The sequence below is a fragment of the Thermobia domestica genome, unplaced genomic scaffold, assembly GCF_964235325.1.
Source record: "Thermobia domestica unplaced genomic scaffold, izTheDome1.hap1.1 HAP1_SCAFFOLD_330, whole genome shotgun sequence".
Classification (NCBI taxonomy): domain Eukaryota; kingdom Metazoa; phylum Arthropoda; class Insecta; order Zygentoma; family Lepismatidae; genus Thermobia; species Thermobia domestica.
In genome coordinates, this window is record NW_027656043.1 from 118,915 (window position 1) to 143,855 (window position 24,941).

Sequence of the window (24,941 nt, forward strand, 5' to 3'; positions counted from 1 at the left end):
GAAACTCACCATCAATGCTACAAAAACGCAGGCTATCATTTTCATTCCACCAAAGAAAACAACCAAAGTCCGCAGAAATCGATCTTGCCTATCTCTCCACGTAGACCAGGTTCCTCTGCAAGCTACAAAAGCAGTCACATACTTAGGCATCACGTTTGACACACACCTCACCTGGATGCAACACCTTAAAACAATTTCAAGTAAAGCTTACAATCGTCTCAACCTGCTTAAACGTCTCGCAGGAACGACCTGGGGTCTCAAATCACACACAGTCTTGAACACCTACAAAGTTTTTCTTCGCTCTACTCTCACCTATGGTTTCACAGCTTGGATTGCCGCATCAGAAAAATTCTACCACAAACTTCTCATTCTCGAACGCCATGCCTTCCGAATTGCTTATCGCATCAAATTACCTAGCCCCACACGAGAATTATATCAGCGCATTACTTTTCCCGCCCTACAGTACCATCTTGAATCCCTCCGACTCTCATACATACGCCGCCGATTTCAAATCCAACATCCACTACTTTTCGATACAATGCACTATTTAGCACTAAATCCTACACCAACCCGTTATCTTCACACTCCATTATCTCTCTTGTTTACCTTATACCATTACACTCTTCCTCCTGATGATCCCTCACTCTTGCTTCTGAACGATTACGTCACTCATGCTCATTTACCTCTCATTTTTCCATCATTTCATGCACAGTAATATTCTCATACTAACCTGGGTTCATCATGTCTCTCATTATAGCCTAGAGTCCCCCTAGGCAAGAAGATAACTGCATTCGTCCGCTAACATTTTCCTATGTATTGTCCTGTGATTGCACCTCATCTCATACTTCATCCTCATCAATTATGTAACTGTACTACTACATTCCTCTCACTTATCTTCTATTCTCCTGATCGTGTTTATTGTATATTGTTTAGTGTTCCTCATTTAATATTTTGTAGATCATTGTTCATCTACATTCCTAACAGCTATGTATGTATGTTTTATGTTGAATATATGTATTTATGTTTATCTCACCACCTAATGTTAAGGAACGCAAAGTTCCTTATGACCATTACTACTATGCAATAAATAAATAAAGCACTTAGACCAACCACCGACCTAACAACCAACAATCCTTTCAAATCGCTTCCCTAAAAGAGGGCGTAACCCTCTCAGAGGTAGCTAGCCTTAGCTAGCAATGTAAAAAAAAATTAATTCGATTATATATGTCATGCATTTCTTTATTTTTAAAGATTTTGCATAAATATTATTCTTCCCATGCCAAGTCCAGCATTTCAGCCAATAAGTATTTATATAAATCTTTCGGTTTTATTATACATTCTTGTTTCATTGTTTGGAAAGAACTAAAATACACTTAATTAGGCCCTATTATTTATTTCTAGCAGTGTCACAAATCTCTGCAATAAAGTTAATCAAACGTTGGCAGTTGTTGTTCAAACCTGAATAAACATAGATCAAACAACTGATATAAGAAAACATCGAAACGGAGGTGTAAGCGGGGGGCTGGCCCCCATTTTCTAACCCTTATATCTCTGTAAGTAAAGTTGCTGAAACGTTGAAAATTGTTGATCAAACCTGATCAGACGATTGACATCGAAAAAGTTCGAATCTGGCGTGATGGGGGGCTAGCGTGTAGTTAGCCCTCTACTAAATATCGCTTATATTTATGTTAGTAAAGCTGATCAAACGTTAAAAATTGTAAATCATACCTGATCAAACGATTGACATAAAAATAATTTTAAATTTAAGATGAGGGGGGGCTAATTACAAGCAGGTAATATTCCCTGGGTACTGCCTTCCTCTTCTCCCTGTCTATCCAGTGAAATAATAGTTTATTGAGACTTTTCAATGCTTAGACTTGAAGGTCCTACTCTTACCTTCACTTACAATTCTTTATAAGTCTAAATTATGCTCTACAGATGGCAGCACGCAGGTACTTGTTGGTAATTGATACAGATGACATACATTTTCGTGTTTACGTAAGCATTTATTCATGAGGTTCCTTTTAATATTATAAGAGTTTAGCTAGTATGTCTAAAATGTGCAGTCTTCACAGCCTTTGTACATATGAAACAAGAAATTAAAGGTGCGCACTAGTAAACTTGTAGTAATTCCAGAGTCAAGATGGATGAAAATAATAAAAAAAAAATATGCTGCAGGAGAACTATGCCACTTATTGAGATGAAACTGGTACTGAATTATAATCGTTAATTATCGTTATAATTCAGTACCAGTTTCATCTCAATAAGTGGCATAATTCTCCTGTAGCATATCTTTTTTTAAATTCACAAATAGATTTCTCTAATCCCCCCCCCCCCCCGAAAGTTACACATGAGGATTTACACTAATGTATACCATTTTGTTCAGCTCAGTAAGGCCTATTGATTGGTACTGACTGATTTTCGGACAATTTCTTTCTTCCGTTAAAAACTAATAATGTTGCGGAATTATAAGTCATGTTCTTATTCAGTTAGCACTAAATTGATCAAAGTGTAGCGTGAATTCTAAACAACACAAACATTTCTATCGAAGTGCTAATTTTTCATTCTAAGCAGTATTTTAACATGTTCATCCCAACGAGGAGTCAGCAGGGACGTGTGACTCCCTAATATAGGGAGGCGCAGGGAAACGGGAAATTTTGAACGTTATTGTTGGCAACATTGCAGTGTCGGCATTATTCGAAACCGATGCGTAAGTGCTGTGAACGCGAGGCTGACGAGAAAGCCTCGCCAGCCTCGTGTGAACGCGTTGCCATTTAGTAAGCATGCATGATTGGAGAGAGAGTGTGCTGTAGCTCTGAGAGTGTTTTACAAACAGTGTGATAGTGTGATATTCCATGGCCTGCGAGATCCCCTGCTCTTAGTATGTGCGATTTCTTCCTGTGGTGACATCTTAAAGGCAAAATGTACCGCACACATCCTGCAACTATTCATGAACTGAAACAGAAGATTGAAAAGAAAATCACTGCCATTTCCCGAGACATGCTACACCGAGTATTCCAGAGTTTCCATAAGAGGCTAATGTGAACGCCGAAAGGGAGCACATCTTTCCGATGTGATCTTTAAGAAGAGATAGTTTGTGACATTTCGTAATGAAAACACAAATGGGATACTGTATACATGCACTTTCGTCAATAAAACATGTTTTCCTGTGTTTGTTCGTGCAAATTACGTTACTACAAAATTTAGGGTTTCTCTGCACCACAATGTATATTCCACAATATGATATAAAACTTACGTGAAGAAGATTCAATTGTATCGAACACGAACAAATATCATCGTGTATTTTGTTTAGTATCTCTCACATAAAATATATTATTATTATTTCAGTGAGGAAACAAAGCAGCGTTTCAAGAATTGCATTTACTGTCCAACACACACAAGAGTGGCTTCTTATTTAATTGGAATTATGCTGGGCTACTACCTCTATCGAAATAAACAGAAACCTTTACAATTATCAAAGGTACGTATTGACACAAAAATAAAGTCATTTTCGAGATGCATACAGGACCATTAAACCTGTATATTCAATATACAAAACCGACATTATATGATATACTGTGAAAATTTAATGAGATAACTGGTACTACTGCAGCTGACTGCAGAAAATTACCTTAACACATGACTGCGTTGGAGAATAAGAGATGGTGCTGCAAACAATAAGAATTGATGAGCTTTGCTCTCAATGTTTATTCAATTTTTATTATTTATAATTCATTACTTTGGACAATTATTCTATTTGTGACAATCTTATAACACTGTATTTCAATTTTAATATACTCATGCACCGCTTATCCTTTATTGTTACAATAACAGTGTGAAAAACTATATTTCAAACAGGCAATTTCTGCCATTTTGGCTCGTGCCATTTTAATACATATGCTTACTTCAAACAAATTTGATTTAAAACAAATTTAGTGAAATAGTCCACAAGGCTCTACGGCTGGGACTTCCTTTATAAATCTTCCGAAAGGGAGATAACTGAAACTGAAACTGAAACTGACTGCGTTGGCAAACACTTGATTGGCTTTGCAAAGGGCTTTCCTAAACCCGGTAACTTTATAATCTTTGCCAAAACAGACAATAACTGACAAGTAGACCTCACCACTTCGCCGTTGCGTTAGCAAAAGGAAACAACTACTGTCCTAGAGTAGGGTTGAATATAAGATATTGGCAAAAATTTTAGCTGCTAATGAGCACTAGAAATATGGGAAAAACGAAATAGAAACATGAGTGTGGGAAAGTCAAGTACAATATAATTTGATAGTTGCAAGACCGATATTTTTTCGAAGTAGATGGAGGAACAATAGTTATGACTTCAACTATGTAAATCGAGTTAGGAGGGATGTTTTTATGGCATTCCAGATCATGGCCGCCATCTTGAAATCCGCCATATTGGATCGACGTCAACTTTTTCAAATGGAAAGAGGGCCATGTGAGGTATCAAACAACAATGATTTTTTCCACTCAATCTCATACACTAATTAGTTTTTCCATATCTAGAACGGTTTACAACTTACAGTTCTTTGAATGTTGAAAAATTCGTTGTTTGTAGCAGATAACAGATAACTATAGTGACAATGAACATAGCTCCAGAGACAGCATTCTTACAGAACAAAATTACGGCAATGCAAGAAATGAAAGTCCTCAGCATTCATAAAGTGGTTCTGATCTCGCCACTTCGTGTGTGCGTTTGTAGACTCAAACTGAAACTATAAGCAGTTGGGGCAGCACGATGAAGAGAATAGCAATAGTAGTAATGGCCTGACTTGGCCTAACTTTGGACTTTGACCCCGACCTTTATGACGTCATAGGTCAAAGGTCAATGACCTTGGCCCGGGTTCAATGACCTAGGGGTACCTAGGACCACCCCCTCTAAATTTCGGCAGGGGTACCATGGCCCACCCCCTAAATTTTGGCACTGGTACATAGGACCACCCCCTTAAATTTTGGAAATTGCCAAATCTAAAAATTTGGTGTGGTAGCCTAGGACCATAGTATGTACCTCTATTAGATTGGGTGTCTATGTCGTTCCCTTTCATGGGTAAAAAATTGCCAAAATTTCAAATTTCGGGGGTTTTTTGACCTAATTTATCCCCTTTGATGAGATGTTATTACCTTATATAGTTATATAGGCGTATACAGGGGTCCATTACCTTTCACAAGACATGGGTATATTTGTGCACCCCTTGAAAAATTTGGGAGGGGTACCTTGGCCCACCCCTTAAATTTTGGAAATTGTCCAATTTCAACATTGGGTATTATAGTACAGGACCCTAATATGTATTATCATAAATTTGGGTGGTCCACCTCATTCCCTTCTAGGGGTACAAAACTGCCAAAAATATAAACGTAAGCATTACGTTATACCACGTGTTTGGTTTTTGGTCGATTTTATCCCCTTTGATGACGTGTTATTATCCTATATAGTTATATGGTCATGTATAGGGGTCCATTCCCTTTCATAAGATATGGGTAATTTGTGCACCCCTTTAAAAATTTGGGAGGGGTACCTTGGCCCACCCCTTAAATTTTGGAAATTGCCCAATTTCAACATTGGGTATTATAGTACTGGACCTTAACATGTATCATGATAAATTTGGGTGGTCCACCGCGTTCCCTTTTAGGGGTACAAAGTTGCCAAAATTTTAGTACAACCACGTGTTTGGTATTTGGTACATTTTATCCCCCTTTGATGAGGTCCTATTACCTTATATGGTTATATGGTCATGTATAGGAGTCCATTATCTATCATAAGACATGGGTACATTGGCACACTCCGGGAGGGGTACCTTGGCCCACCCCTTAAATTTTGGAAAATGCTCAATTTAAACATTTGGTATTATAGTACAGGACCTCAATATGTATCATGATAAAATTGGATGGTCCACATTGTTCCCTTTTAGGGGTACAAAATTTCCAAAATATAGACGTTGTACCACGTGTTTGGTTTTTGGTCCATTTTATCCCCTTTGATGAGATTCTATGATTACAGGGGTCTATTTCCTACCATAAGACGTGGGTATATTGTTGCATCCTTTTTAAATTTTGGCAATGGGGGGTCCACTGAAATTGTCCAATTTAAGCATAGTACAGGACCTCAATATGTTTCGGTGGTCCTATTGTCAAAATTTTAAGTACAACCACGTGTTCGGTTACTGACTCAATTTATCCTATTTGATAAGGTATGGACGGGTATCCCCTTTCAATTTGGTAGGACCCTTCGGGTGTAGTACAGTCACGTGATCAATGATTTTGGTTTTGATGCGCGACGAGGTCCCTGGTCAATGTTCTCTAGGAATTAGGTGGAAACTTTGCCCAGGGTTCTCGTCTTATATCGCACAGTTCTTTAGGAGAATCTGATAACGTTGTATGTGGAATGGACAATAAAAACACATAAATAAGTATAAATTGTATTTTATTCATTTTTCTGGTTTCTTCTTTTTCTTTCTTATTGACAATGTTTGTATATTGAGCTGGGTTTCTTCATTAGACCGCCTCCTCTTCTTGATTGTGATGATTTGTTTCCATGTTTTGCAGCATAGCACCCGTTTGCAAAACTTCGTATTGTGAATTCTGTAAAAAGAACGAGGAAAAAGATGATTAGTATAGAAATAGATGATGATAAAACAAATACACTTTCAATGATAAATAAGATAAAATTACCTGGAAGGTATATTGCAGCAGTCTACGATCATTAACCGTGGGTACTGTTGTGAACAAATATTGAATTTCACGCAGAGATTTTCCTTGGGCTTTACAGCACAAATAAAAATAAGCATAATAGCCACATACGGATGAACCAAGACTTTGCCTTTGGCTATTATTATATTTATAGTACATACAATGAAGTTTTAAGAATGCAACATGTTGTGGTACATAAGGAGGAAGGCCATAGCTGTCAAAATATTCTCCAACACCGCGATGATCAATATAAATTGCAATCCAATGGCTTCCTAGTTTTGTGGATGGATCTGTATTTACAATGATTGCCAGAGGAAGAGAAAACCGTGTGGGCAACTCATCGCTTGCAAATACCCCGGTAAAATGATTTCTGAATAATGGACTACCGTTTAAAGCACTAGCTAATTGTAATGTATTCAACATCGTGAATGGAAATGATACATAATGTATACGTACCTTGTAATTTAAAAGTCCAGGATAATGTTGCGCTGGTGGTCGATCTCTAGGAGTGAGGAAAACTCCCCATATACAATACAGTTTACAGGTGCTGCTAATTTCTCTTGGAAATGAACTTCCAATCGGATGGCGCCATGTCGTTGTAAATTCCAATAGTGACAATCTCCAGCAGAAGAATCGGGAGTTAGGTCAAATACAAACAGTGTATATCCATTCTTGTAGTCGGCTCTTGAAATTGTATTTCCAGTATTGGTAAAATGTATGCCAGAGCCTGAGAACAATGTGTGGTACGATGAAATGTAGAGATTTTCTTCAAAGTTTTGTTGCAATGGTTTTGAAGGTACAGCTTTTCCATCCACATACAATGTAAAGAAATTAATGTTTAGATGTTGAAATTCAAATGGATTGGTGGTAATAGTTCCACTGGGTGCTTCATTCGATGTAAATCCTACAATAATACGATTTGGCAATGTTCCCATAAACAGGTTATCAATAGTTTTGGATTGTATATCCTTCGGGATGGTAAATGATTTCATTTGAACCCTTGTCAGAGGATACTTTGCCGGTGTAGATTGTAAAATTTTAATGTGTGCCAATTTGACACTAGGGCTGATGCTGACTTTTTTCACCTGCAACGATGCATCTAGAATATTGATTTTTGCATTGACACCACGTTCACCGGCCATGAGACAAAAGTTTGGCTTTGCAGGAATAAGTTTCACACGTAATTCCACTCCATGAATTAAAAATTTATCTTGATTAAAAATGTCACAATGAAGATGTCCAATCATATCGAATTTCATACTTTGTTTTGTCAGTTCATAGCGTTGTTGAAATCCTTCGTTCTCACTTGTGGTTGCGTTCATATGACCAGCCGTATCTTGAAACCACATTGCTGTTTGTAAATGTGTATTTTTAGCTCCATCACTATAATTGAGTAGTTTTTCCAGGTACGAACGATATGGATGATTATGTGACGGAAATGAAATCAGTTTATTGTTCAAGTAGATTTGTACTTCACTAATCATAGCATTTAGAAAATCATTGACAGTTGCAATTGCTTTATCCGTATTGATGAAGGATGAATCATCTGGTTTCACAATTTGTGCTTGGATGTATAATAAGGTTTGTGGCAAATCAATGTATTCATCACTGCTACCACTCACTACAAATTCTATTGGTGAATTTTCAACTATTGAACTAATTGGTTTGTAGCCAATAATACGATTGTCCAGAACACTGGTTTGCGTGGTTAATGTTGAAAAAATGTCCAATTCACTTTTTACACATTCATAGGATTGATGATGTAAGAAAGCCATCGTTGAATTAATCAAAAATATCTGGTGACGATGCCAATGATCTCTTCTTCTTCTTATGTGATAATTTACGTCTCTTTGTAGGATTGATGATGTTGTTGATCGTTGGAAGGTCAACCTCAAACTGAGAGCAGTCATCCCATTTTCGTTTATGATATCCACTTCCCAGCATAGTTTTCAACTTATTTTTAGCTTTTTCTTGTAAATTTGATTTTGCCTCTTGCATACGTTGATGAAACGATTCTTCCAGCGGTTGATTCGAGATCACAACATCATTAAACATATTGGCACCTGATTTTAATAATTCTTTTCCCACAGTTTTAGCTCCTTGCTTCACAAGTGGTAACACTGAACGAAATAAGCCACCAAGGAAACTTCCAATGCCATGTCCTGCTTGATAGAGACTTCCCACATAGACGTTGCCGATACCGGATAACGCTTGTTTTTGGTAGTATTGCAAATACGGATCAGTCATGACGACGACGACGGAAATGTAGTTTTGTACACACCGTTCCAAAGGTGAATGGCATACGATGACCTGTGCTATCCCTTATATCGATTTGTATTTACTCAAAATTCATTTTTTCCACCGGAACATAATGTGCAGGATTAAAGATTTGTACTGCATGACTTCCAAAAGTATGATTCACAGGATCTATGTTGACAATTCGTAGCAAGGGTACCATTGTATCTCCAACAATGACAGATTCAATAATGTCACAATAGACGTACATTTGTGATGGTAAGCCTAATCGTACATCCGGTGTATATTGTCCCTTTTCCATATCTTTTAAGTCACTTTTTCGGTTCAAATCCAAGCATTAAACTAACACTTGGTGAGATTTGTACAGAAGTATGGATTTCCTTTTTGGGATGTCTTATGAGGCATATATTATTAGTTGCGTCATGAGATATAAATAAATTGGTTTCTTTATGATGTATATTAATTGCATGAATAAGATCCCGTATATTGTTATAATAGCGTACAGGGATCGTTACAACCTTCCACGGTTCTTGATCATTACTACTTGATGATTTGTAATATATTTTATTGTTTTTACTGTTAATGTTCAGCAAAGAATGTGGATAATGAATCTCTACAATTGCCACATCCCATTTCTGGCGAAACTCTACACGTCGTTGTAATTTCGTAATATATAAGTCAATGTATTTTCTGGAAAATAATCCATGGAACTATTACTGGGAAGTGTAACGTAAAAATCTTGATCAGGTTCCATTCTTCTTCTTCAATGAAGTTGCTGTGATCCACGAATTGAATGAGGAAGGATATCCTTTCCACTGGACGAGATACTCCTTTCTGCGACCTTTTGTTCTTGTACGTAATATTTTATCGATGAGGAACGTCGAAGGGAGCGGTACTGGTTGTAATTCTTTTCTGTAGAAAACACCATCGATGAGTTGATGATTTAAATCCTCTAGTCGATACACTGGTGGGTTTCTTGGTACAATGGCTTTTACTCTGAATATTTCCCAAGTCCAGTTCTCGAGGTAACCCTTGTCAAAGATACGTTTTGTTTTACTTATACGAACAGTATCACCAACAGATAAATCCGTATCTTGTTTTGAACGTTGTAGCTTTTTGTCGTATAAGTTATGCCACACCTCCAGTAAATTGTCCTGAGAAACGTTTGCAGGTGCCATTTTAATACTGGAATGCCGACTTTCATTGTATGCTTTTACAAGTAAAGGCAATACTTTGATGTAATTGTATGTTTGATATTTGGTAAAGTATTTCCACATACGATGTTTCAATGTCTGATTAAATCTTTCTGCGATGCTGGCTTTAATATCTGGATCCTTTGTTGTAACATGTTGCACGTTGTGTTTCCTGAGAAACTTTTGTACTGTCTTGTTGGTAAATTCAGTTCCTTGATCACTACGTAGCACAATTGGTTTCCTGTCCTGGAAAATCATTTCAAATGCATTCACTATATCCTCGGCACTTTTTGATTTTAGTGGTACAACCCATCCGTACCGACTAAACACATCAATCACTGTAAGAATATAGCGGTAATTGTCATTATAGTTTTGAAGTGATTGTAAATCATTTAAATCACATTCCCATTGATCATCGATATTGTTAACAAGATAAAAATCTCTACGGAAACGACGACGTACAGGACGATGTAACGTGTAGGTAGGTTGTTTGTTTAACCAATGTTTTATTTTGGCTAGAGGTATAGATTTTCCTGTGGCTTGCCATAATTTCTTTGCAGTAGAAAATGATGCAGGGTGTGCTGGATTGTAATAAATGGATTTCAACTTTTTGTTCATGGTTTGTACGTTGACCATTGTGGAATGATACGTTTTCTTTTTGGTCGGACTTCTAAAACATCATCATCATCATCTTCTTCTTCTTCTTCTCCGGAAGAAAATAATTCAGGTGCCGGTTTTGGTGGTGCAGATCCTTCAGATGCTGTTGTACTATTATGCTTGACAATATAGTTTAATCTCCGTGGATTACCAATCAATTCTTGAGGTATGTTTGACGATGCAAGGTAGTTGCAAAACAATTCCCAGCCTTGAGGATTAGAATGTTTCCTCGGTCGAGTCACATCGCACATTAAATCTACAATATTGGATCCATGTAGTTTATTGTCGTTGATGTACACTGTTCCTTTATGATCCCACGTAATTGCGTCATCTTGTTTTAAACGACGGAATAGTAGTTCGGCTTTCTTACGATACATTTGTGGTATTGCGGCTAAAATTTCTTGTTTCGTGCTCTCGTCAACATTCGGGACGTCACCATCAGGTTTCATTGATGTAATTGTAAGTGGTATTGGTTCTTCTTGTTTACGTATCACATAAAGATATTTCTGTAATATTCTATTGTACTGATTCCATTTTTCTTCATCACTTGAATACGATGTATTCAATATAGATTGCATTTCACGATCGAGATTAGATTCTCGATTTTCACTCACACGGGATGATGATGCATGCATTCGTTGAAGCATTTCTGGTGGCACTAAAACCATCTTCTTGCTATGTTCCATGATGTTTATTGTTTAAACAAAATACTGGATAACACACTTCCTACAATGGGTGCAAGTAATGCAGGTAAGAATCCTCCTTGTTGTACGGCTAAATGTTTCTTCTTTTTATCCAATGATTTTGCATTGTCTACGAGATAGCGGAGCGTGTTCTTGTAACGCTTTAATCTTGACTTCTGCGCACTTGTCAGTGGAACATTGCCTTTTAAGACATTATAACAACATTCACAAATACTATGAATTAATGAAGCGTCTGCATTGGCAATAATAGCTTTACGCAATCTTGGTTTAGCTTTGTGCAGAGCACGTAGCAGATCAGCGTGTTTCACTGTAGGAGACATCGTGACAGACTAAGTCATTCTTTTCACATGCACAATAATTTAAACATGTTTTGTTGGTACGTAAACATAATGATGCAAATCGTCGGGAAAAATATTTGTACGAAATCGCATTTCATCGGGTGTATCTTGTTTAAGATCCATCAGTAAATAGCCATGTGGATTTCTTGTTGCGTCTGCATAACTTTCTTGTAGAAACAGTGGATGCTCAGGCATGATTTGATAACTCATATGCTTGATTTGTGACTTGTCACGTGGGTTTTTAAACAACACCAAATACGAACAATTTAAACTCATATTTCTATTTGCTTTACTTTGATGAAATATATTTTGTGTTATAAAAATCACACTCATATTTCGATGATGTGATCGTTTTGTGAACATATCAACAGTATCACTATTCACTTCTCGCATATGGTCATCAATAATAATCAAATGTGGTCCATCTTGAGGCTGAAAATCTTTCATTCGTGGAAGTCCTTCGTGAAATTCTACTGGAACCGGCATTGTTGCATACATAATACCAGTATACATAATACCATTCAGCATAATACCAGTATATCTTACGAAATTTTGCATTGATCATTGTTGGGAGATGTGACAGTAATCGCTTCACAAAATACGTTTTTCCACACCCAATAGGCCCTGCGAGAATACAGGTAAATGGATGTTTCCACTGTGTATCCATGATGAACACTAACACCTTGTTTCAAAAATGATGCGTATTTAAAGCGAGTACAACAATTCTTACACTCATTGGTGTGAAAAGGAAAAATCCGTTCATCTGTTTATTGAATAGTTGAAAACCGTTTATTTGTTAATTGAATAGTTGAAAACCGTTTATTTGTTAATCGAATAGTTAAAAACCGGATACAGTTTAACGGTTAACCGTGAAAGTGGATCATTGTTTGATTTAAATTCTAATTGAAAAATTTTTCGTTTGAAATTTGTTTTGAAATTTTCGTTTCAAAAATTTTGTTTGAAAATTTTTTGTTTCAAAATTTTTGTTTCAAATTTTTAGTTTGAAAATTTTTTCGTTTCAAAAAAATATTGCTTCAAACTTTTTTGTTTTCAAAATTCTTTAGTTTGAAAAAAAAATTTTCGTTTCAAAATTTTTGGTTGAAAATTTTTTGTTTCAAAATTTTTGTTTCAAATTTTTAGTTTGAAAATTTTTTCGTTTCAAAAAAAATATTCCTTCAAACTTTTTTTTTCAAAATTCTTTAGTTTGAAAAAAAATTCGTTTCAAAATTTTTGGTTGAAAATTTTTCGTTTCAAAATTTTTGTTTGAAAACTTTGTTTGAAATTTTTTTGTTTGAAAATTTTTGAAAATTTTTCGTTTCAAATTTTTGTTTTGAAAATTTTTTAGTTTCAAGATTTTCGTTTAAAAGTTTTCGTTTCAATTTTTGTTTTTGAAAAACTTTGGTTTGATTTTTTTTAGTTTGAAAGTTGCAAAAAAAATTAGATGCCATGAATCTTCCCTTTCAAAGTTTCCACCTAATTCCTAGAGAACATTGACCAGAGACCTCGTCGCGCATCAAAACCAAATCATCGATCACGTGACCGTACTACACCCGAGGGGTTATACCAAATTGAAAGGGGATACCCGTCCATACCTTATCAAATAGGATACATTGAGTCAATAACCAAACACGTGGTTGTACTAAAAAAATTTGGCAATAGGACCACCGAAACATATTGAAGTCCTGTATTATGCTTAAATTGGACAATTTCAGTGGACCCCCTTGCCAAATTTTAAGAAGGGTGCATCAATATACCCATGTCTTATGATAGGAAATGGACCCCTGTAATCACATAAGGTAATAGGATCTCATCCAAGGGAATAAAATGGACCAAAAAACCAAACACGTAGTACAACGTATTTGTTACGTTTATATTTTGGCAATTTTTGTACCCCTAAAAGGGAACGAAGTGGACCATCCAAATTTATCATGATACATATTGAGGTCCTATATTATAATACCAAATGTTTAAATTGGGCAATTTCCAAAATTTAGGGGGTGGGCCAAGGTGCCCTTCCCGGGTGCACCAATGTACCTATGTCTTATGATAGATAATGGACCCCTATACATGACCATATAACTATATAAGATAATAGGACCTCATCAAAGGGGGATAAATTGGGCCAAAATCCAAACACGTGGTTGTACTAAAATTTGGCAATTTTGTACCCCTAAAAGGGAACGATGTGAACCATCCAAATTTATAGTGATCTATATTAGTGTCCTATACTATAATACCAAATGTTTAATTCGGTCAATTTCTTAAATTTAAGGGGTGGGCCAAGGTACCCCTCCCAAAAATTTAAAGGGGTGCACAAATGTACCTATGTCTTATGATAGGTAATAGACCCCTATACATGATCATATAACTATATAAGGTAATAGGACCTCATCCAAGGAGATAAATTAGGTCAAAAACCAAACACGTGGTATAACGTATTGCTTACGTTTATATTTTGGCAATTTTGTACCCCTAAAAGGGAACAAGGTGGACCACCCAAATTTATCATAATACATATCAGGGTCCTGTACTATAATACCCAATGTTTAAATTGGTCAATTTCCAAAATTTAAGGGGTGGGCTAAGGTACCCCTCCCAAATTTTTCAAGGGGTGCACAAATATACCCCTGTCTTATGAAAGGTAATAGACCCCTGTATACGCCTATATAACTATATAAGGTAATAACACCTCATCAAAGGGGATAAATTAGGTCAAAAACCCCCGAAATTTGAATTTTTGGCAATTTTTTACCCATGAAAGGGAACGACATAGACCCCCAATACTAATAGAGGTACATACTATGGTCCTGGGCTACAACACCAAATTTTTAGATTTGGCAATTTCCAAAATTTAGGGGGGTGGTCCTATGTACCCCTGCCAAAATTTAGGGGGTGGGCCATGGTACCCCTGCCAAAATTTAGAGGGGGTGGGCCATGGTACCCCTAGGTCATTGAACCCGGGCCAAGGTCATTGACCTTTGACCTATGACGTCATAAAGGTCGGGGTCAAAGTCCAAAGTTAGGCCAAGTCAGGCCATTACTACTGCAATATTGGTTGCCAATGGCATTCCTGGTCATAGCTGCTACGGTATAAGGTAGAAGCTTACGTGCATCGTGTACCATTCTACAGCGACAAACTCTTTGTAAGGAGACAAGTGCAGGAAATATATTATTCTCACTGTGAGTTCTACCCGTGAACTTGGAAGTGTTTGAGAAATAGTTATTTCGTTTATTGCATTAAGCCTGTAATTCTGAGGGGTGCGTGCGTGTGTGTGTGTTAGGGAGAGTGTGTGCAGGCAACAATAATAGACTAAAAAACGACACACCATGGCGTTAAATAAGACAAACATTGCTGTGTACTTCCTGCAGCAGTTCCAGACATTACGGTTCAAGCACAATGCAACAAATATATCAGAGCAGGAAAGAGTAATCGCAGATGACATAATTAGATTCCTAGCGGATGAAGAATTGGTATTCGAAATGGAATACACTCTGGATATTCTAGAGGTGGCACATCATAAGATAAACAATCAAGAAGCTAGTGTGGAAACGGAATGGTATGTGAATTGCTATTGGTCGAATACAGGGAGCAGGAATTCACTTATGCTGGATACCTGAGAATTATTTAATAATGAAGAGATGCGAAGAACAATAGCTCCACCTCGGAAATCAGTGGAAGTGTGACAAATTCCAAAAGGTACCACTGGCATATTTCAACCTTTAAATGCATTTTTTTAGACAATACAAAACATTGGCGTACTATATGTGATTATGCAATAAAGGACGAACATTCCCATTCAAAACTGCATGACAGAGATACTATTGTCACTCTGCATTCCCTTGTGTACAATCAATTTCAGTCTCCTCATTTCACAGGAATGATTCACTAGGCATTTTGTAAGTCATTATATATTGATGAGCCGATCGAATGGTTCGAAGTGCCGAAGAAGCACGCTTTCAATATTCCCAGCATTAACTTTTGTGATATTTGTGATGCTTCATTTTTTATTAGGTGCTCATGGTACTCTTCAAAATTCTATGTTGACCATTTTATGAATGCTGAGGACTTGCATTTCTTGCATTGCCGTAATTTTGTCCAGTAAGAATGCTATCTCTGGAGCTATATTCATTGTCACTATAGTTATCTGTTATCTGCTACAAACAACGAATTTTTCAACATTCAAAGAACTGTAAGTTGTAAACCGTTCTAGATATGGAAAAACTAATTAGTGTATGAGATTGAGTGGAAAAAATCATTGTTGTTTGATACCTCACATGGCCCTCTTTCCATTTGAAAAAGTTGACGTCGATCCAATATGGCGGATTTTCAAGATGGCGGCCATGATTTGGAATGCCATAAAGACATCCCTCCTAACTCGATTTACATAGTTGAAGTCATAACTATTGTTACTCCATCTATTTCGAAAAAATATCGGTCTTGCAACTATCAAATTATATTGTAGATGGCTTTCCCACATTCGTGTTTCTATTTCGTTTTCCCATATTTTTAGTGCTCATTAGCAGCTAAAATTTTTGCCAATATCTTATATTCAACCCTACTCTAGGACAGTAGTTGTTTCCTTTTGCTAACGCAACGGCGAAGTGGTGAGGTCTACTTGTGAGGAATTTCAATCTCACGTCATGTTTAGTTTCTTTTATTTAATGAAGTATTTGTGTACGACAAGGTATAAATGGCATGAACATCACAAGGGTTTTGGAAAATTTATGTATATGTAGATATGACTCAACAAATGCTAAACTCGCTTTTATCCTTAGATTTTTTTAGGAATCAAAAAAATCCTAAATTGAAAACAATGAACAACTTCACAGATATTAGGTTTCATAGGCGTTTTTCGAATTCCTTGGCACTGGTATTGTACAAGTTATCAACTCTAACGTATTATCAAAACTAAACTTAAAGATTTACTTTATAAAGCAGTATAAAAGTTCTTTTCTGATAGCATGAATAGAATAGTTTTACATTTACAAAAATTCAATTTTTCTTCAGTGGTTACCCTGTATACAAAATTCATGGAAAGGTCAGAAAATTAGTCTTCACTAAAATTATTCACAGTGCGTTTCATCTTTACATTTTTCCTTGTCGATAAGAAAATTTCAATTTAGCAAATATATATAGGATTATCAAATTACTAACATGGATAATATAATGTTTCTTTAATTACTATTTTGGTTCCAGGCTTTGGTTGCTTTAGGATGGATTCTAGCATTCAGCATTTGCTTCTGTATCACTGCCTATGTATGTATCTACAACCGATCAGACCACAAATTTAATCTCGTATTCGTAAGTTTATACACAGCCTTACACAGAATACTTTGGTCTCTCGCTATAGCGTGGATGATCTTTGCTTGTGTATCAGGATATGGCGGTAAGTAATACTTAAATAATTAAAACTTTTCTAACCAAAGTATATACTTAAATTAAAGTAATTCACGTCTCAATGAAGACAACGTTATATTATTGAAAGTGTTACGTTATTTTCAGTTATTGAAACCGTTATATATATATATATATATATATATATATATATATATATATTTTAAGAAATAGTTCCAGAGTCAAGATGGATGAAGTTATAAGTAATACTCTTCACAAAATACATTTTAGTATACAATACGATGAATTTGATTCAATAAAATGTTTCTAACACACCTTATAAAATATTGATCACTATATCGCCCAGATTTGTTCCTTATCTTTTACATTTTCTGATTAAAATAGCTCTGAAGCATGGTGGCCAGCAAGAGTCGGTGCATCGGGAAAACGCAGAAGGGACAATTGAGGATGAACAATGAGAAAAATCCACCTCAAATGATCGAAATGGCGATGAATTTCACTAGAAACATTTCTCTTGCTGTTAGAAGTCTAATTATTATACGTTGTTTCAGCCGCTTTGCCATTTTAATTTCATTTGATATTATATTCATCGAGACCGAATGAATAAAATTTCACGAACTCTGCCATTGTTTTTCATATTATTGCTGGAGTATACCAGATACCCCACCAGATGTAAATAAATCCCTTTCTGTTCGTTTCGTTTCATTCTCACCTTTCAAACATGGTTGTGTTTTCCCAGCTAACGCACATATAAACGAAGTTAATTGAATAGAATTTGTGATTGTATGCATAGAACACGTTATTTCTTATTTATTGGACAATATTTTGTGCCTGAAATTTCCTAAACCATTAATTACCATTCATAACCATGACAAAGACAACAACGCAAGTTGCTGAAATTATCAGCGACAACGATGATAATGCACGTTTCAAGATTTCATAACATTGAGTAAAATGTAATAGTGGTTACAAAATGAACGCTGGGTAAACATCTCGGATAGTGAGCTGCTGAAGAGGAAGTGTTTAAAGTGAAAAATTTTCATCATACACCATTTACACTCATTACATTAGATCATGAAAACATTTACACACAATTACAATTAATCTACACGTACTCATATAATTTATTTTTAACTTTATTCAACATTTTCACCCCGATCATCTGGGTAACTGGCCCTCTTCTTCCCGCTGGAACTCCTTCCCGATTTTGACATCATTTTACCCGACTATGACATTACAGTTATTACTCGACTTTGATTGTTTCTTTATATACCTTATCTTAACTAACGAATAATTTAACTAACGAACAATTTATTCTTAAAATACACTTAATACTATATGTTACAGGAAAACGACTAGTAAGTCGCCCAACAACAACAACAAAAAAATGCAAATGGCGGCTTCCGCCATTTGCACGATCAGTTACAAAAACAATACAAACTTTTCAAATTAATCGCATTTATAGCATACTTGGCGTAAGCTGATGCTTTTTAATTACACCGATGGTGGTGAAGAAGAAAAAAAGAAAGAAAAGAAAAAGACAGCTGGATTCTGACGAGTCGAACTCAGTTATTTGTTATGCTAAGTTGATGGCTCAATGACAGCATGATTTACGTTCTTGATAATTTAACGTTAAACTAAGCGGGACGGTTCTAGGAACTATTTTGTTACAGATTTACACTGGAAGCAACAAATACAAAGGTGGCCATATGGGCCTTATTCCCTATCAGCCTTGGCAAAAATTGGGGGAATAAAGCAATGGAAAACATGCAGAAACCAATTATAAGTATTATGCCTATTATCGCAAATGGTATGTCTATTAAAGTGCAGAATTTGCGTTCCGTTGATACAAACCGTTACAGAATAGACCCCACGTTGCTGGTAGCTGTTGGTAGATTGCCAGAATGCTGGCCAGAGTTAGATTCCAGATCAACTTGACTGGTTTGCTCCTACCAATTTATTTATTTATTTCATTTTCTGCCTTAAGAACTCCGCATTCATGGCTTCGTCAAGAGATACATTATTACAACTAATAGTATAAATATTATACATTCAAAAAATATGTGTATTTAAAAAAATATTAATTGTACTACCTTGTTTTCTATATTTCGACGGTCAAGTAAATCTTAATATTGCTTTTATACAGAAACATCAAACTGAAGGATTCCTTTAAACTATACAAAAGATGTTCATGTAACAGCAACTTGAGGTGTCTTTTAAACCGCAAGTTTGGCATTTGTTTGAAACAATCTGGCAATTTATTATATAGTTTTATTCCTATGTAGTCTAACCAAGGAGTTTAACGAATTTTGAGTTTTTGTTAAACGGAAATCTTATGATGGTTATTCTAGTGTTGTATTGGTGTAGGTCCGAATTAAGTTGGAAGTTTCTTTTAATCATTATGAATGATGATGTTTCGAGAATGTATATACATGACAATGGTAATATTTTTAGTTTCTGAAACTCTGATCTACTTGGTGTATGAAACGGAACTGATGGCATTATTCGTAACACTTTCTTCTGCATTGTAAACACTTTTATCGCATGACAGGTATTACTGTGTAGTAAGAGATATGGGGTGTTATGCAGAGTCGTTCTGACGCGTTATTAGTCCCATACTAAAGAACTCGACTAACATGTTTCCTGCAGTAGTCAGGCCCTTAGTATGACGCTAATCATACGTCAAAATGACTGTTCATAATGTAATCATACGGCCCATTGAAACTAATAAACTGTATTCCGTAATGTTTGACGATCTGATGGTTATTCTCTGAGCAGGAAATTACTAGTAAGTCTTTAAATACATATTTGCTTAATTCCCCCTAGTTAACATATTATTCTAAGATTAATAACTTCCATAAATAATAGTCTCTGTAAGAATTTTTGTTCTATATTTTCAGGTCGGCTGAACGAATTCTTATCATGGCGAGGATTTGTATTATTGGGACGCCTTGCATATTCATTTTACTTAATTAACGTACCGATTCTCATACAACGATTACAAACTCTTCAAGTTCCACTGCACATGAGCTCACAAACAATGGTTAGTATCAAATACACATAAGGATCGCCTCATCATAGTCATATACTAATATTTGATTAAGTTGTAAGGCAAATAAGTAATTATACTTGTATTAAATATCCTGTTTCAGATGGAGATGTTCCTGCCAGACACCATTCGAACGATAATAGCCGCAACTGTACTTCACATCACTGTTGAAGCCCCTTTCATTCAACTTGCACAGATCATCACGCGGAAAGGTAAAAACAATCAGCTATACAATTGTCAAATCCTGTTTTCTTTAGTTTGTAAACCCACTTTAACACTAGAACTGCCAAAGGTAAAAATAATAGTCATATAGATAATGGTAATAATAATAATAATAATAATAATAATAATAATAATAATAATAATAATAATAATAATAATAATAATAATAATAATAATAATAATAATAATAGGTCTATGTTTAGCAGAAGGAGTCCAGCTCTTTTCTCTAAAAAATGTTACAATTTTGGTAATTTCTGTTGACATTCGGTTAGTTTAGAGTAGGTTAGGTTAGTTTAGGCTAGCTTAGGTTAGTTTAGTTTAGTTTAGGTTAGGTTAGTTTATGTTAAATTAGTGTAGGGGTCCCGCATAATTTTCCAAAAAATGATAGAATTTCGTTTATTTCTATAGTATTAGGTAAGTTTACGTTAGTTCAGGTTAGCTTAGGTTAGTTTAGATTTGGTTACGCTATGTTACGTCTAAGTACTTGCATCCTTCATTTCTCCTGTAAATTTTGTGTTTTTTACGTGCTGCTGGACCCCTTGTACTAAACATACTCCTAATAATATTTTATCCACACAAGCTGTATACAACATTAACATATTTTTAACGCTTTCTTTCCTTAGCTTATAGCGATGAAATATTAATTTCTGTCATGTGACTTCCCTCAAGAACCGCCTCTGTCACACACATACAGGATGGCCACAAAGTCTCGTTCCCCCTTGATAAATACTAATGTACCCCCGTGCAAGAATTATTTGACGCAGACATGGATCGGAGATTGGTGGAGGCATGTGCGGCACTTCTTCAGACGTGCAATTTAGAGTTCTCGCGCACCAAGTGTGATCTTTTGGTGTAAGGATAATCCACGTTTTTATGAAGAGTTCGAACAGAATCCCCGCATGTGATGATATGGGTAGGCGTGGACAACAGACGTGTGTTTGAACCGTTATTTTTCGACGGTGTTGTGAATCACAGCAATACCTGGACATGTTGCAGAACTGGTTTGTTCTCTTGGAGGGGCACGGAATGAAAGAAAATTGTTGGTTTCAGCATGATGAATAATCTGCCCATTATGTTCTCGCCGTACGCGAATATCTTACGGAAGTGTTTCCCGGGCGTTGGATTGGTCGTAGTAATCCGGATCTGCGCACACCACTTTCTGGCCACCATGAAGCCCAGACTTCACCACGTGTTATAATGCACTGTAGGGGTTCATAAAGGGCATCGTTGCACAAAACCGTTACAATACCATTGCCAAACTGACAGAAGCTTTGAAACAAGCTTTCATTCAAGTTATACCACAGAACCTGGCGGCGTATTATCCTTTCTCATCTGACTGATGGTCGACAGACTGAACCTTTGGACACATTGGGCCTTATGTAGACTCGTTTTGAACTCTGATTAATGACCTACTACGGGCTTGACTAACGGATGGTTATCAAAAGTGTATTCAGAGTCTCTGATTAGGACGTAGTAGTCGACGACGTTAATCACATGTGACTAATTAATCTAGGGCAGAGGGTACCCTTTTAGCCTCGGTTTAGCTTGTGCAACACATTTCGGATTTCATGTATTTTCATGTTTACAGACTACGCATGCGCACATCTTCTTTTCCGTAGTTGCCACATTTATTTTTCTCACCCGATGCATTGAGGTTATATTAGTTAATCATACCCAAATCAACTATTTAGTTGTATTCAAAGAAAACTCTGAATACCAAAAAGTACACATTACTTAGTATAGAGCTAGTATGCCACTAACTAGTCCATGACTAACCCTTCATTAACGAATTCTCTCTGAATACCGCCCTTAATGTTTCCTATCTCAATAAGACTTCTCGAAAGCATTGTTGTTTCATGTCATTCAGTTCTTTCCGTGTAGTTATTTACGTACGTTTAGTGGTTTGTGTTACTTATTTTCAGAGGTAACGGAACTTTGTGGCCACCCTTTGCTATCTTTGAATTTTCTCACATGACAACTTCATACCTACATAAAAGGCATAGACTACTAGTTAGCGTTCGTGTCTCGTTTCTTTGTTTATTGAAGTTTAGCATCTCTTGATCAAGGCTATATGAGACGTGGAGTTTAATGTGAAACCACTGTACTCCAAGGAGCTAAACACTTCTAGCTGGAAATCGAGTCAAGGATCCCGTACATCAAACGCCTGAGCTCACCACAAGACCAACAGGGAGAGCCAGTGCTTGTATTTGAGAATAGGAATGCGCGCGAGTCGAGTCGAGACACAGCTCTTCCAATAGAAAAATATACGTTTTTCGAGTGGAGACATCAGTTTTACAGCACATTTTCGAGACGAGACAGCCTCAAATCTTGTCTCGTGCGCATCCCTATTTGAGAAGTTCTGCGTTAGTCATCCGAATTGAAGTTTTCCCCTTCAATTACACAAAGTGAATGCCGGGATGATGGTCTCTGATTGACTTCCTATTCCTTATTATTTCTTATTCCAGTGTAAATGCCTCATAACTTGTATTTAAAAGATTGTTAAATGCATAAATGAAAAGGACTAAAAATAAATAATATGGAGCTTTTCTTTCTTAAGTATTTGCTTTGCTACCTTTAAAGAGACGCATGGTTAACTAAATTATCAACCTCACAGCTAGACAGTACGTTCTCATGTGTTTTAAGAGTTGCTCAAGCTCCTCGAAACAGCGTAAACATACGTATCAGTGGTTTAATAACATGATTATATAAAAATAAAAGGTAATTTGAAACAGAGTTCTTTCAGTTGCGCACTCCGAAAAGTGTGAAATGTATTTTTAGAAAATACCTTGCCAACCCTCAGGGGTCTAGAAACAATATTTTTAAAAATATATATACTGTACACAAAAACGCATACTATTATGTACGTATCTACGTTTCAGGAACATACAGCGTCTTCACAACTATTTTTGGATAAAAAAAAATCCAACATATTTCATTCAAAGAAAATTTCTCGTATATCTGGAGAAGTACATACAGTGTAGCCAAACCCAAACTATCACTTAACTCAGTATGATGTGCTTATTCTGTAGAAAATACGAAAACTCCATTTAGAGACTGTTCAAAAATTTTGTGGCCCCTGATCCAAAAACTAATTATTGGCCTAAGATCGCAATCTTTTGATCCATTTTTTTTATCATTCCTAAAATTCTTCTTCTTAAGAGGAAGTTTAGGTATGATTATTTTTTTAAAGTTAAATCTTTCTTTCTGACATTTGCACAATATTTCAATTCAGTGTGTCATGATTATATTTTGCTGTAGTATTTCATAAACTTCAGTCTGTTTTTTCCAACAAGTATTTTTTTTCTGGATTTCTTGAACCGCTATATATTCAGTATTTCTCTTCTTGTATAACACATAAAAAATGACAATCTCAACACTATTAAGTAGATCAGTACGCCTTTCCTTTTCCCAGAATTGATCAATTGTAAACAGAACGCTTCACAATGAACATCACCCTTTTAAGAAAATTCATTAACATTGAACCAGATGGATACTTTGTCAAGTTTAGTAACTCGAAGGCTATGAAAATGTTGGTGCACTAGTAGTAGGTATAACATTTTCTTGTGTGTTGTAATTTCTGACGTAGCCCCACTGGTTGTCTTACTATCTTTATCTAGCTTTGATCCTCATGAGTATACATGTCTATAATTGAGAGAAGTGAGGGGCCGTAGAGCTCTCACATCTGGTTCAAGGGGTCCTTGGTTCGATCCCAGCTCGCGCCGTGAACTTTGTTGGTGGACAAACACAGTGTGCGTGGTTTTGCTCGGGGTTGTCCCGTTTCCTCCTACTTTCTTCATCCCACCATTTCATTCTTTACTCATCATCACCGTCTCCTTTAGTATAGCCGGCATAAACGTGGAACGTAAAACTTAAAAGATTTCACGTCATTTCATTTTAATTGAGAGAAGTCCTGTGCATAACGTTGGTTTGTTTTATGGCATGCTTAGATTCACTTGTGTGCTTTGATAGTTCTGAAACTACCTGGTCCTTTTATTCCACTTATTTCTTGTCTTTGCATCTACGTAAGTACATTTCACCTCGTAAATGCCAACGCTGACCTTTGCGTCTATGCTTTGACTTTCTTATTGTTGTTATTATTTTTTTAAATACAATCTGGTGATTTCGAGGTCATTCTAAAAACAAAGGCAAGAGGACCCATTTATTTATATTTGTTTTTCTTATTTTTTGTGTATGTTTAGAGCTTTTTGTTCCATTTATCTAACGAATGTTTATTGGAACCCTCCAATTTTGGATACCAATTTTATGGACAAAGTGCAGTTGACTATTAAATCCTAGTTTTGTGATACAATTTTGTAAACTTTGAGAAAGCGATGTACCCAAATATTTGACTTCATTTTTGTGGAATACCCGAATTTTTGTTTGTGTACAATATTTACAGAAGGTATGTATACGCAAGTATGTTTACATTAACAAAAACATTATCTGAGCGGCCTAACTGTTAGT

General features: G+C 36.0%; 1 protein-coding gene across 1 annotated transcript in view; it reads left to right on the top strand.

Moving 5' to 3' along the window:
* LOC145676746 (nose resistant to fluoxetine protein 6-like) overlaps positions 1–24,941 on the top strand; it is a 94,264-nt gene that overhangs the window by 63,164 nt on the left and 6,159 nt on the right. Inside the window, exons 8-11 of the mRNA XM_081747557.1 lie at positions 3,349–3,481; positions 17,048–17,237; positions 20,107–20,249; positions 20,359–20,467. Of these exons, the coding sequence (XP_081603683.1) occupies positions 3,349–3,481; positions 17,048–17,237; positions 20,107–20,249; positions 20,359–20,467 (575 nt within the window). The remainder of the gene's footprint in view (positions 1–3,348; positions 3,482–17,047; positions 17,238–20,106; positions 20,250–20,358; positions 20,468–24,941) is intronic.